The sequence below is a fragment of the Enhydra lutris genome, unplaced genomic scaffold, assembly GCF_002288905.1.
Source record: "Enhydra lutris kenyoni isolate GAN:26980312 unplaced genomic scaffold, ASM228890v2 scaffoldscaffold13, whole genome shotgun sequence".
Lineage (NCBI taxonomy): Eukaryota > Metazoa > Chordata > Mammalia > Carnivora > Mustelidae > Enhydra > Enhydra lutris.
The window spans coordinates 17791773-17806862 of record NW_019154097.1 but is presented as its reverse complement, the minus strand read 5'-3'; the positions used below and the strand labels follow the sequence as shown (position 1 = coordinate 17806862).

Below are 15090 nucleotides of genomic sequence, written 5' to 3'. Positions count from 1 at the left end.
GTTGGTCAGGAGACAAGACAACTTCCATTGGACTTCAGCCACCCAAACACAAGGCAAGGGTGATGGTGTGATGTGACCTGTGCAAAACACGTGTCTTGGGACCATTTTCTTTGAAGCTACATGTCTGAAGAGATGAATTTCATCGTGTCAAATGACCAGTCAGTGCCTGCACATGACAGACTTGGGGCGGGGTGTCTGGAGCGGTTCCAGTAGGCCGACACACTACCACAAGGGACTCATTGGAGAATTTCCAGAACTGTGTTGGCTGATGGCGTTGTGTGGAGTAGACTACCAGATCAGAACTCCGTTTGAGGCCTTCCTCTGGGGTTTGTTAAAGGCTCAGGTTTATCCTGCAGAAATCAGATACTAAATTATCTGAGGGCAGATGAATGAGAGATTGACACAAATGATAACTTAATGGGCCGCCTCACTTCAAGATTGCATTGCTATCAAAGCACAGCACACTGAACCTGCTATGCATCGAAAGGTAATAGCAGTAAACCATTTATATTTCTTGATTCTGTGGGTACCTTTATAAGTTCTATTACTTTACCTATAAAATTGGTGTGACTATGATATTTATTTCAGGATTTATGGCAGGGTCAAATGAGATGAAACACATAAAATAACGTGAGTTTAAATTTTTTTTTCAATCTGTATCTCGTGTTGTAACCAGATTTGCAACATTTATTTACAGATATGGTTTTTTAATTGTTTGCAGTGTCTACTGCTAGGACTTTTCTATCCTAAACTCCATCTTCAGGTAATTCTACTCAAAGAAACATACAAGGTGGTTTATTTTTCCAACCTCTGTATGTGGGAGACTATCTTTGTTAAACACCCAACAAAAAGATACTCTTCTAGAATACAGTCACAAGGGGGCATCTTCCTCCAGTCATTACTGCCTGTCCTTTGATTAGCTAACACTGTTACAGATTTTTAAAACAAGACACTATTCCCAGGACACATGGAATCTGAAAAAAATTCCTGCTCTACTTCCATTTACTTGACTTAATGCCTGATGTCACAGAAGGATCTTTGCCAGTATGACTCTGCTCTCTTTTTTGGTCCCCCCTCCTTGTTTCCCTAAACACACAGGTGTCCTATCTTCTTACAGCACCTGCTTCAATGTGCAAAGATGGTTGCACTGAAGGGTGGGTGCCCACCAGCACAGGTCTCAGTAGATAGACGTGGATGGAAATTCAGTCTTTTGTTGATCAAACGGTGGTACTCTGAGACAGCACACAGGTGGTGAGAAAAATATAATGCGTCCCCCATTCCTGACTGTATCAACACAATTCCCCCCCTCCCCCCCACCATGGGAGTCTTTATTTCATAGAATGATGCGAGGGTAATTTTTCCCCCTCAGTTTAGCTCTAGTTTCCATTTCAGTACCTTTTGGTGGCTTCTTTGTCTCAGTTTCTGGGTATCATGAAAGCTAATCATTTTCTGTGTCTGTTATCTATTGTGGGTTAAACCAGGGTTTCTGAACCTTGTTGCAATGGCCATATTGGTCTGGATGATTCTTTGTGGCGGAGGTTCTCTGATGCTTTCTAGGATGTTTAGTTGCATTTCTGGCCTGTACATGAGACACTAGTAACACTGCCCTCTCCCCAAATATTTCCAAGTTTTGCCCATTGTTCCCTGCGAAGTCAACCCCCATTAAGAACCACGGCTTTAGACTAGAGAGTATAAATACTAGAGAGCTCTGCAGAGTAGTGCCAAGATTGGAACTGCAGTCTTTTTTTTTTTTTTTTAAGATTTTATTTATTTATTTGACAGGCAGAGATCACAAGTAGGCAGAGAGGCAGGCAGAGAGAGGAAGGGAAGCAGGCTCCCTGCTGAGCAGAGAGCCTGATGCGGGCCTTGATCCCAGGATGCTGGGATCATGATCTGAGCCAAAGGCAGAGGCTCTAACCCACTGAGCCACCCAGGTGCCCTGGAACTGCAGTCTTAATAATGTTCTCCATGTCCCCATCTTACCACGAGGATGATGAACGTAATCCTGACTGTTCAGCCCGTTGCAGGTACACAATGACATGTTGGCGTAGGTGCTCACCCAGAGGGCATGGGTTGGAATTATCCAGGAAGCTTTAAATGTGCCTAGACCCATGACAAATACCTCAAAATATCGCCCTCATCATTGCTTTGAAAATAAGGCATTTACTGGAACATTTGATAGATAATGTTATTTAATGTGGTCATGAAGAAGTACATGTATTACTATATGACATATTTAGTTTTTGTTGTTTTTATTTTTCTTTTTTGAGAGAGAGAGAGAGGGCATGTGTGCATGAGCAGGAAGGGGTGTGGAGGAGGGACAGAGGGAGAGGGAGAGAGAGAATCATAACCAGGATCCACACCCAGCGCAGAGCCCCACACCGGACTGATCTCATGACCCTGAGATCACTACCTGAGCCAGATGCTTAACTGACTGACCTACCCAGGTGCCCCTATGACACATTTATTTTTTAACAATATTTTAATAACTATATTTTGATTTAATCCAGTGTTTTTTAATGCAAAGAAAGACTAAGATTCCAGGATGGGCTGGGATGAAAAAGGTAGAAAAGAAGTCTATAACCTAATTCCTATGGGTGATTAATTAGAACCCCTGTTAGAACCAGACACTATTACATAATTTACCATAGTTATATGTAAATAGAGTAGGCATTAGGTATATTTACTGTCCCAAACCAAAGATCAGAAAGTGCTTGCAGAAACTGATTTATAACTCTCTCCTGTAGGAATGTCCTAAATTTTAGGGTAGGCTAAACTTTCTAGGCTTTTATCATTCCTTTGCTTTTCTTCCCCCTTCCCCTGTCCTTTGCACTGTGAACTCAACTGTCTTCTCATTGTCATGTGACTCAATTTGGTAATTATTTGCTCTATTCGTCAAATATTTCTAGCTTTCTGCTTCCTGGGAATATGGTGGGATTGTACTTCCTTATTCCCGTTGGATTAGAGATAGCCATATAACTTTCTTTGGCCAATGAAATGAAGCAGAAGTGATGTGTGTCCCTTTTGGGACAACTTTAGGAGCCCATGAGCAATTCATAATGTTCTCCTTTTTTCTGCCACTACACTGAGGTAAAGCAAAGCATGTGTTGAAAGATAGCCTCTGGCTACAGGTTTGGGTTTATTAGTTGGGATCAAGTTCAGCAGAATGTGACAGAAAAGTCCATATCAAGGTAGGTAGATGAGAAATCTGAGGTGAGTATGGTGGTTCTGCTCTACCAAGTCTTCAGGAAGTCAGGCTCCTTCCAGATTGTTACTCACCCATTGCTAGAATGAGACCATTGTTCTCATGGTCCAAGATGGCTACTAGAGTTCTGCCACTGTAATCATGTTCCAGGTAGAAAGATGGATTAGGGGATGAAAGGAAGAGATAACAGATAAAAAATAGCAGCTATCTTTTAAAGAGATCTTCTAGAAACTGCCATGCAAAGCGATATGTATATCCAGAACCTAGTCACATGGCCACATCCAGTTGCAAAGGTAGCTGGGATATGTAGTCTTTATTTCAATACCATATGCCTAGCTAAAACTCAGGAGCTCTATTACCTGAAGGAGGTGATACCAGATATGGTGGGTAGGTGACTAGGAGTCTCTGCCACAGTGAGTGTATGAGCTCAGTTAGGACAATTATGATGGCCCATCCCTTCAATCACAGAGTGGGCTTAAGGATGGGCATATAACCTATGCCTGCTATACTGGAGTCCTTCTTTAAGGTCATGGTGAGTGTTGCTTTGATAACATTTTAAACTTAAAGGAAAGAATCATTCCTTCTCAGATCATAAATCTGAAGATAGAGACCAAATCTAACATGCAAAGAGAAGCATAAGGGAGAGAAAAATGGAAGACCTAGGTAATTCTTAATTTCCTTTCCAAATCCTTTTGAGACCAGCTCCACCCCTGCCCTTTCCCCAGTTTAGTTATGCGAGCCAAGAAATCCCCTTTTGTTTAAATGAGGAGAAGTTGGGTGCCTATTGCTTGCAACCAAAGAGTCCTAGTGGAATTGTCTACCCCCCTGGAGTTTTGTGGAGAACACATGAGCTAGTACACATTGTAGTTGCCATGGTACCTGGCACATCCAAGTCCTGAAATATTAGCTCTTAATGATGTGTTTGAAACAACACAGAGTAGATAAAATTTGGAAGAACTCTCTCTCTCTCTTTTTTAAAGTTTCAGCTCAAACGAGGTCTTGCTCATTCCCCGGGAGGATTTAGAACTTTCTCCTTCCTGCTGCCCCTTCTCCATTCCTGCAGTCATCTTACTGCTTTGTAAAGGTTTCCAAATTACATTCTCTTCTGATATCCTTTGAACTTCTGGAGGACTGGAACTGAGTCTTAGTCAACTTTAAAACCTCAGTATCTAATATTCTGACACATGATAGGTGGTCAATAAATACTGTTAGAAAAATAAGAGTTTGAAGAATGTTCATGATTAAAGGTGGCGATGATAGAATCAGCATTTATAGAAGACACATTATATTCTAAGCCCTGTCCTAAGAACTTTAGGTTTTTGTGATTAAGTCCTCACAGTCACCCTACCAGACTATTATTATTACTCTGTTTCACAGAGAAGCAAACTGATGTCAAGGTCACACAACTAGTGAATGGTAGAGCCGAGATTTCACCTCAGGCAAACTGATTCCAGAACCTTAGCATTTCAGCCAATACACTATGATACCTCTCTATGAAGTAATTCCATTAAATATAGATGGAATTAAATCATCTGATACTAGAGATAGAAGGAACTTGAAGATCATTGAATTTCATCATGAAATAGATGCAGAGACTGATGTCAAGGTTTGGAAGTAACTTGGTTTAGATAGTTTCGAAACTGCAGGGGCCTTTCTTCACAAGCCTCCTAACTTGTAGCTGGAATATTTTAACCGAGGTCCCTGCCTCTAATGTAAAGTATGCTTTTACTTTTAGGATCTTGCTTTGGAAAAACCACACCCAGGTGGCAACCTGTGTTTCACGGTAGCTATGTGCCAGGTACCACTCAACGTCAAGGAAATAGACCTCTATGGGTCTTGGCTGTTGAAACAGACCACAGACACATGAGAGTGTACTGGCAGTAAAGGAACACTACTCATTCTTCAGATTCCAACAGGTTCTTAGAGAAGGTTTCCCTGACCTCTTCAAGGTCAAGTCTGTCTACGGAGATCTCTTTCCTAGCACTTACATTGAGGGCCATAATTATATATATCGTTTGTGAATATCTGGCTAATGGTCACCTCACTTGTTACCCAGTAAGTTCCCTGGAGACAAGATCCATGGCCGTTTTTGTCTCTCCTTATATTCCTGGTGCCCTAGCACATAATAGGTGCTCAAAGGTATTTGTCGAATGAATGAATGAACAAATGAGTGAATGAGTAAATTCAAGGACGAAGCAGCAGGACAGATTATGCCCATGGATGCGTAGGGGCAGATGCAGTCCCTACATGGTGTGGTCTGAGGGGGCGAGTCTACACACCCACGCACACCACTGACCAGAAATCCCCACCGGCAAAGTCAAATAAACATCTATTTGGTGAGGGCTGTGGGGCACCGGCGGGGAGGGAAAAGAGACACAAAAGGTGAGCAAGCAGTTTTCAAAGGATGCTTTCAACCCGCTGGCCAGTCCGTGTGTGTTTTCCTCTACAAAGTGTTTCCAATTACTGTGGCACTCTCGGTATCTGGATCCATCTCCAGTGAATTCCTCTGCAGCTCCTGCCAGACATATGGGATCAATCAGGGCTTCGGCGCTGGTGCGCTTGCTGCGGGAATGTTGACAGCCTGACAGACGCGGGGTTCTGGTGTCATGGAATCTCCGAGTCTTTGGCCTGATCCCGGGAGGAGAATGAGAGGGGGAGGAGAGAGATAGAGGCAGAGATAGAGGAAGGAGAGAGGCGAGGGGAGCGGGAGAGACAGAGAGAGGAGGAAGAGAGGGAGAAGGAGGGACGCGGGAGATTTTTCTTGACTGCCCCCTTTCCTTCAAACATTTTATAGGCTTCGGAGAGAGAGGGAGGAGGCGAGAGGGAAGGGAAAAGGCGAGAGCGCGAGGGGTAGAGAGCGCGCGCCGTTCCCCGCGAGCCCCGGAGCCGCGGGAGTCCGCCGGTGTCCCCAGGCTGGGATAAGAGGGCGCCGAGGCTCCCGCCGCGGCCCCGCGCCCGCGCCGCGCACGCCCCTCCGCGAGCCGGGCGGCCGAGCGTCCCTCCGCGCCGGGGCCGACGCCTGCGCTCCGGCCCGGCCGCTCCGTCTCCAGCGCGATGTGGTCGCGCCTGGCCTTTTGTTGCTGGGGTCTGGCTCTCGTTTCGGGCTGGGCGACCTTTCAGCAGATGTCCCCGTCGCGCAACTTCAGCTTCCGCCTCTTCCCCGAGGCCGCGCCCGGAACCCCCGGGCGGCTACCGGCGCCGCCCGCGCCCGGCGAGGACCCGGCGGAGAGCAAAGTGGAGCGGCTGGGCCAGGCGTTCCGGCGGCGCGTGCGGCGGCTGCGGGAGCTCAGCGAGCGCCTGGAGCTCGTCTTCCTGGTAGACGAGTCGTCCAGCGTGGGCCAAGCCAACTTCCTCAGCGAGCTCAAGTTCGTCCGCAAGCTGCTCTCCGACTTCCCCGTGGTGTCCACGGCCACGCGCGTGGCCATCGTGACCTTCTCGTCCAAGAACAACGTGGTGCCGCGCGTCGATTACATCTCCCACAGCCGCGCGCACCAGCACAAGTGCGCGCTGCTCAGCCGCGAGATCCCGGCCATCACCTACCGCGGCGGCGGCACCTACACCAAGGGCGCCTTCCAGCAAGCCGCGGTAAGGCGCCCGCCCCTCCCGGCACCCGCCCTCGCCCCCACCCGGCCCTGCCTATCCTTTGCTGCCGGCTCACCTCCAACCCGGGGCTCACCCTCCGGCAAGCCGCTGCTTACCCACGTCAAGTCCCAGTGCACAGAATCAGAGTCCTGCTACCTTCCTGTTGTTGAGAGGGGGTCCCGGCGGGTCATGGGTTTTAAACGCTCAGTGAGATGGCAGGCTCCTCAGAGGGGTCTTCTTTGAGGGCCCTCTTAGGAAGGGGTCCTTTTAAAATGCGGTTCACGTTCGCACTTGCAGGGACAGACCATGTCCCAGCTGGAACAGGTGAGTGTGGGTGTGTTATGAAGTGTCTCTAAAGGTAAGAGGTAGAGCGACCTGAATAGTTCCTCGATTCCTTTTTGTGTTATTTTATGTTTTTGATACTCATTTCACTGCATGCTAAGCATCTTACTTTTACTCTGAGACCTTTATAGGATTTTTAGCATCTGGAAGAGGAAGTCAATTATAGAGGATGGACTTTTATGTAATTTAACTTTTTCTGATTAACCAAGTAATGCATATTCAGTTGAAGAAAATTTGGAACGTACAGAAATGTCTGACACATACCAGCAAGCCAATATTTATGGAATGAATGAAACAGAAAGGAGGAAAAGGGGGGGGGATTATAACCCCATCACCCTTTAAAAAAAAAAAAAAAAAAAAAACCACTGTTTATATGTTGTTGAACAGTCGCCCAGTATGCTTGTGCATACTTTTTACCACAGTGGTGTCTTGCTGTTTTGTAGTCTGCATTTTTCATTTGTTAAATCAAAAATGATCTACACTAGTCTATTATAGTCTACATTAGCTGCATACTATTCCATTGAATACATACACTGTCATTTATTTTACTTGTCACCTATTATTGGACACTTAGGGTTTTTGTTAACAAAGTTGTGGTAAACACAAATATTTGTATGCCCTTTTGACTACTTCCCTAGGAAGGTTCCTGACTTCAGAATATGAACACTTGTAAGCTTCTCAATGCGTACTATCCAATTCTCTCCTAGAGGGTTGTGTAAATTTACATTCCCACCAGCAGAGTATCACAGCAGTAAATTTGCCATATGGTCACCAATAACATGTACTATTATTTTAAATATCTTTGCCAATTTCATCGTTGAATAGAGGAGGTATCATCTCAGCAAATTCACATTTTTAGTTTTATTGAGGATGAACATTTTCCAGTACATTTATTGGGCATTTGTATTTTTCCTTTGATCATTACCTGATCATAATTTTTGTCCATTTTGCACTGACAGTACATGTTAGTTTTTTTTCTTAATGATTTGTAAAAGCTCTTTATATAGTAACAGTGGTACCTCCTATTTGTATATGCTGCAAATGTTTTTCCAGGTCACTACCTTCTACTTTTGTTTATTGCAGTGTTGTTAGATGGATGATGTAACTTTTTATATATTCAAATCTATTAAACATTGTCCTTAAGATCCCATATTTTCTTGCATTCCTAGAATGGCCTTTTCATTTCCCAAATTGGAGAAATGGTTTTCCATTTAACAGTATAATCCGTCTGGAACTTATTTTAGTGTATGGTATGGCAGAGATACCCAGTTTTATTTTTTAGTAAGTAGTTAATAAGTTGTCTTAGTATCATTTGCTTGAAAGCTATCCATCCTTTTTCAATGTAATTGAATGCTACTTTTATCATCCACTAAATGCTTATGTGTATTTGATCTTCTGACTTTCTGTTAATTTGTCTTATCTATTTATTATTATTTAGCTTTGCAAAAGTGATTGAATTACTATAACTTTACAATATATTTAAATATCTGGCAGTGCAAATTCTCCTTTTTTCTTATCCCTTTGAAATCAATTCTTATGCACTTATTACTTACTATGGATTTTTAATTCATTTTCACGTATTTCAAATGAAAGCAACCAGAATTTTTATTTCAATACAGAAAATATTGAATTAAGTTGTAGATTACCTATATTATTATTATTATTACTATTATTATAAAATAGTTCCCTCCAAGTCAAAAATATGGTATGTCCATATATAACCAGTTCTTTTTATATCATTCAATAAGCTTGTAAATTTCTAATAATTAAGTCCTGCATACAGTTCCAAATTTAGACCAAACTATATTCTACTCAATATTGCTACAGTGAATAGCACCTTTTTGAATTCAATTGTAAATGATTATTCTTGTTCTACAGAAACATTGTTGATTTTCTGACTATATCTTCTGTATCTGGATTCTTGCTGAAGTCTCTTTGGTTCATTTTTTTTTCTTTTTAAATACATTTTATTTTACTGATAATAAATGGTTTATAGAAAATGAAATAATCAGACAAATTTCCTGTAAATACACTGTACTATTGTGATACACACCTTTCTTGACTTTTTTCAGTTCTTTAAATAATAGGTATTTTTTTTTTGTTCATGCATAAGCAGTGTTTTCCCAAAACAGATTATATTGTACATTCTCTTTTGTAAGTTGATTTTCTATTCCACCATATTTTCAGTCTTCTTTCCATAATAAGAAATAGACTTTTACTTTCTCATTTTTCATAGTCACATAGTATCTGTCATAGAATATGCCTTTATTTTTACCATGTGAATACCTATTATTATATATTTAGGCCGTTAAAAACAATATTGTGTGACTAAAGTTTTGTTCATATCTTTAATAGTTTCCTTAATGCAAATTTCTGAGTGGCAGCAACTGATACATCAAAGAGTTTGCCAATTTTTAAGGCATGTGCCAAGTTGTCCTGCAGAAAAATGATACCAAATTGTACTCTTATGTGAAGTACCTGGATCAGTCCTTAGGAAGCAGCCAACACAGGTTTAGTATCATTTGAACACCACCCCCTTGTCCCACTTTATATGTGAAAGAGTCCCATTTTGAATTGCATTTCCTTATTAGTGAGTCTGAACACTTTTTTCATATATTATTGGCCATATATAGCTCTGCTTTTTTGGATAGCCATTAAAATATTTGGGGGTTATTATGCATTTTTTATTTGAGGGTGGTTCTTTTTCTTATTGATTTGCAAATGCTCTTTGCATCTTGATGGTATTAACCTTCCCACTGCTAAGTATGAAGAAAGTTGTTTTTCTCGGTGTTTTACTTGCATTCTAAATTTCTTCATAGTGATAACCTCTATCATTTTATCAACTGATTGAATTTATTTTTCTTTTCATTTATGCTTTTTTTCATTTCCTGTGAAGTTTGAAAAGCTTTTGCCTCTAGGAGATGAAGTAACTCCTTAAAGATGCTCTCCTTTTACTGAATTGTTTCATAGGCAGGGTTCAGTTTTGCAAATCCAGTTCTCTGTTGGCCCCCACTCCAAGTACTCATGAAGTCCTAGGGCTGGCCTTTTTCCTGATGTCATCACCCACTCCATCTGAGAAGAAGCCTGCTGCATCAGGGAAAAACTTGCCATATACTCACTCCTCTGTTTGGATTGGCCAGGTTTGCCTGGGGCCTTTGAGTACGTTGATCCAAAACAGTTAAATGGGTAATGAATCGAGTACACACTGCTCGCTTCAAGACCTACTCTGTCTTCAGCCTTCTCCTTCCAAATACTACATCCTGTCTTGGAAAGGGAAATTGCCAACAAGGTTCCCAGTGCTGTTCTCCAGTCTGGATCCATTTGTAATCTAACAAGCCGAGACTTCTCAAAAGTTGGTGTTCACTGACCTTCCCTTTGATTTTATTTTTCTTTTCTCATTTGGATTATGTGAAGGTGCAGGAGAGGGTCAGAAACCTGGAAACTTAACGCATCTTTACTGTAACTTTCCAAACCGCTGATGAGTATTGTTAGGTATAATTAAAATATGGTATTGGGAGAAAATCAACAGAAGAGGAGTGATGTTTAAAAATGACATTAGTGGAAGTTTGAATATGGGTTTCTGTATGAGGATGAGACAAGCCTGTTTCATTGCAGAATTAGTTTGAAAATTGTAAGCTGTGTAGTTCGGGTTTGGATATGAAACTTAATACATTTTATCAGGGAAATGAGACGCTTCATCAGATTCCCATATGTGTGCAGAATGGTATTATTGGAACGGACTGTGTTTGTGAGCTGGGAAAGTGAATATCACAGGGATATTTTTGAGGTTGTTAGTGACTTTCCCAAGAAAAATTAGCTTTTCAAACCTTTTCCACTTGAAACTGAATGTCCGCCCAACCATACACAGACATAAACACAGGCAGACAAACACATAAGGCACAATAACATAAACGTAGACACATACTTGCAAGTCCATGGCTGCCCCTAACAGTCCACACACCTGACTCCTCTTATGTAAAAATCCCAAGATGTAGAATTTCCTTTACCAGCATGAGATTTGCTGTTAGCTTTCAGTATATTACACTTTATTTCAATGGATAAACGGCAGTGTAGGCCTTTTCTTTTTAGACATTATCCCCCTAGCACTCATCAAAGAGGGCAAGGACTAAAGCAGTGCATCTACAGGTAGCACAGGTCTTTGCAGAAACACCGTCAATGAATGGGAGGAAGATTTAGCACCTTGAACTTAATCACATGAAAACCTTTTACAAAACAAACAAAAAGCTCTTCAGACTCTCCTTTCCAAGGAATGACTTTTTCATAATGACCTTTTTTCTTCATTTTTCTCTCTGTCGTGTATTTATAAATTACCTTCCCTAAACTGCATCTTTTGGATTGGTCATGCTGTGAATGCAAGGCTCTCCACCTCTTCAGCATTTCAAGTTTGTAATAAAAGCAGAGCCCCTCATTCCTACTTCACGTTCACTAAATATCTATTAAACAAACAGCATGAAGCTTCCTTTGGAAAAAATTTCTGCTTTTCTCCAACGTTCCAGAGTTCCAGAAATATGATCCTCTGGTGGGGAATGTGCTGTCTCACAAAAAAATTCGAGCTTTAGATGGCCAGAAGACTAAGAAGAGATGGGCAGTAGCTATCTTCCTAGCTCTAGGGAAAGAGCATCGTTGTGATATGTCCACACTAGTACACATTCACACCTTTACCAGGAGGCAAGTCTGCTCTCTCAGCCTTATGGGAGGAAAGGATCTGTTGTTAAGTTTTCTAATAAAATCTGGAGATGTGTGAGATGGCACTAGATTAAAACCCTGATGAATAAAGTTAGAGCCATTTTGTTTTCATACAGTAGACCAAGAATAGCTTTTGCACATTTTCCAGCAGGCTTTCTGCTGGTCCAAATCCTGAAGAATAGGGAGGTTTGAGCTTTCCTTCTAGAGGAAAAGGTTGAGGGGGAGTCATACAATCTGCAGTGGATTCAGCTGATGCAAACTCAGAGCATGATTTAGATGTCAAGAGTTGCTCGCTGATGCAGAGGCTAAGTTGTTTCAAAACTGAAAAGATAAGCTTCTAAATGCCCCTCTGGAAAAGGCCTCTCTTTTGTGCTGCTTAAACTTTTAAACAATTCTCCTATTACCTTGGTCTTATATAGGAGCTGGTTTTGTTATCCCAGCCAAACCTTAGAAATGCGAATGAAGGAAGGAATTGAATGAGTCCTCAGTGCATGAAGTAGAATAATAAGAATGATAATATAATAAGAAGAATAATAAGCAGATGTACACCTGCTGCTTCTGTCATCATTGTTGGCTGCCAGGAATATGTTGTGTTTTGTTGAACCATATCATGAGAACTCTTGGGCAAAGACTTGAATGCCTAGACACAGAGAGAGGATGGGCTGTTCTGTCCTATTTCACCTCTGTGGTTGAAGGATAAGAAAGTCTCTCCCATCCCCTACCTCTTGCCATGTCGTCCTGGTATAAATGTGCTCAGAGAGGATATCTCTTCATAGTGGCCACCGAATTACTCAGTGTGTCCATTCTTGAGCAGATATGCCTTTAATTTGTAAAGAGACTTATAACTTTACAATGCTTTCATATTAAGATTTTACAGAATCTGTTCTGAAGATTCGAGCTTTATAGGAACAGCATCAGATTCTGGAAGAAGTTAGGTAACTAAATGCTAGTCACAAAACTAAGTAAATGCCACAGACAGAGTCAGTCCAGTCTTCTGACTTGTCATCTTGTCTTTTTCTCCCCTGCCTGCCACTTCTTAGCCTCACCTACCTTTGACCATGTTACCTCCAGGTCTTGAGTTATATCAAAAGCTAAGGAGAAGTAAAAGATTCCATTTCTAGAGCTATAGAAGTGTTATATTAAGACATAAAGCCAAACACTAACCCAGAAGACATAAACCACAGTTTTCAGGCCTTTTCATTCAGTGGATACTTTTCAATTGGACATATGTATGTATGTGCACATTTGTGTGTTTACATATATACAATATATTTTATTTTTTCTCATCCCACCCCTCCCATGCAATATATTTTATAATACTAGCAGATACTTTAAAATCAGAAGATAGCAGTTTAAAAAAAATCCAACTTTTTTGTCTTCCCCTTGACAAATTGGAATACATTGCAATTCTGGGTGTGATTTGTCTCCACTCATCAGAGTTCCCACCTGGCTCATGGAGTTTCCTTTCATGGTCCTGATTGCTATTCCGTAGTCTGATATAGACCAATCGTTGGCAGAGCCTGAAATGGTATAATCCCTTCCAGTTTATCTTCTGAGCTTCCTTTTTAAACACTGAATTATCTAGGAGTAGGTTTAGCTGGATGTAATTGAAAAATCTAAAGTATCACTGGCTTAAACACAATAAACATTTATTTGTGTCTCAAATTGTTTTGAAAATTGTTAGAGGGGCGCCTGGGTGGTTCAGTCAGTTATGGGTCTGCCTTTGGCCCAGGTCACGATCCTGGGGTCCTGAGATCGATTCCCACATCGGGCTCCCTGCTCAGTGGAGAGCCTGCTTCTCCCTCTACCTGCTGCTCCCCCTGCTTGTGCACATTCTTTCTCTCTCTTTCCCTGACAAATAAATAAATAAAATCTTTTTTTTTTTTTTAAAGAAAATTGTTAGAAAATTCTAACAGGGTGGGTCTGTGATGTCTTCAGGGGTCTGGAGTCTCTCCTTTCAGTTCTCTGCTCCACCATCTTCAGGTCACCCCAGTGACCCAGCGGTCGAAGATGGCTGTTGGAGCTTCTAACCATCAGGGGCTTATGCCAGATCCCAGGGAGGAGGACAGGGCAAAGACAGTCACATCATTCTTTCAGGAGACTCTGTGGCTATCCACACAATACTTCCATGTAGATCTCATTTGGGACAACTTGGGCTCATGCCCATCCTTGAAGAGGGAGGAGAGGATGGATGCTGAGGAGGTAATAAGTAGTCTTTGCCATTTCAGTGTTCAGGAAGAGCCTGTGTCTAACCAGGGACATTTTGGAAATCCCACTTTATTTCTTCCTCAAATGGCACTGGCCCGACTCAGCTCAAGATGGAAGACTTGGGCCTTCCCTAACTGAAACTTCTTCACCCTTGTGCTTGGTTATACTTCTTTTAATAAAAACTATCAAAGTTCCAGAGTAATTCATTTACATTTTGGCAACAAAAACTACTTATGTTCATTGCCCAGGAGCCAGAAGCTTCTAAATAATATGGCATCTGCTCCCAAATAAAATATTATAACTGAAAGTGATGGGGGGGGGGGCGGAAATGCACACTATAAAATAAAAATCAATATTTTTTATCATTAATTTAGTAAACCCAAGTTAATGTTTCTCAGGAAACATGGTGCTTCTTTGGCTTTTCTAGAGTAAGCTGTCTGGTTAAGAGACCTCTACATTACACGGAATTTCCTGTCCTGTATTGTGTGTGCCTTTCCCTGATTTTTGAGACTGTTCTCTAAAGCTCCCAGGCCATGTGAAGAATGGATTTCTGGCATAGACTCTGCTTATATACAGTAACCTGCTCTGGTTTGGAGGCCAGCTGTGGATAGGGAGGACTCGGCGAGAGCTGACGGTGTATGTTGGATGTTGTTACAGTGCTCTGCTTGAAATGAATGACAGTGGTCAGAAGGTAAAATCTGCAACACATTAGTAGATGTATTTACTTACCTATCTTCATAAAAAGATTCTTAAAGTATGCATCTTCTTTGCTATCTGTCCTCCTCATGAGGTCATTCAAGCAGTTGCTGTTTTATTTGCGTAAAGACTTAAGAAGTAAAGATTTTTCAAATTCAGAGCATATATTTCTTTCAGAGCTGTACAAATCATGAAAGCTATCCACTTGAGGACAGATTCTCATTACTATATACATTGCAGTGGTGCTAGCTACCTTGTTTCTAGATGTGAATAGACAGAATCCAAAATTAAGGAAAAACAAACTTCCTACAATATTAGTAGAGAAAAACATTTTAAAGAAAGTTCTTTGC

The 15090-nt window shown here is 41.6% G+C and overlaps 1 protein-coding gene across 1 annotated transcript in view; it reads left to right on the top strand.

Moving 5' to 3' along the window:
• Positions 1 to 6259: 6259 nt before the first annotated feature.
• LOC111145837 (sushi, von Willebrand factor type A, EGF and pentraxin domain containing 1) overlaps positions 6260 to 15090 on the top strand; it is a 209004-nt gene continuing 200173 nt past the window's right edge. The window contains exon 1 of the mRNA XM_022501101.1: positions 6260 to 6790. Within this exon, the coding sequence (XP_022356809.1) occupies positions 6260 to 6790 (531 nt within the window). The remainder of the gene's footprint in view (positions 6791 to 15090) is intronic.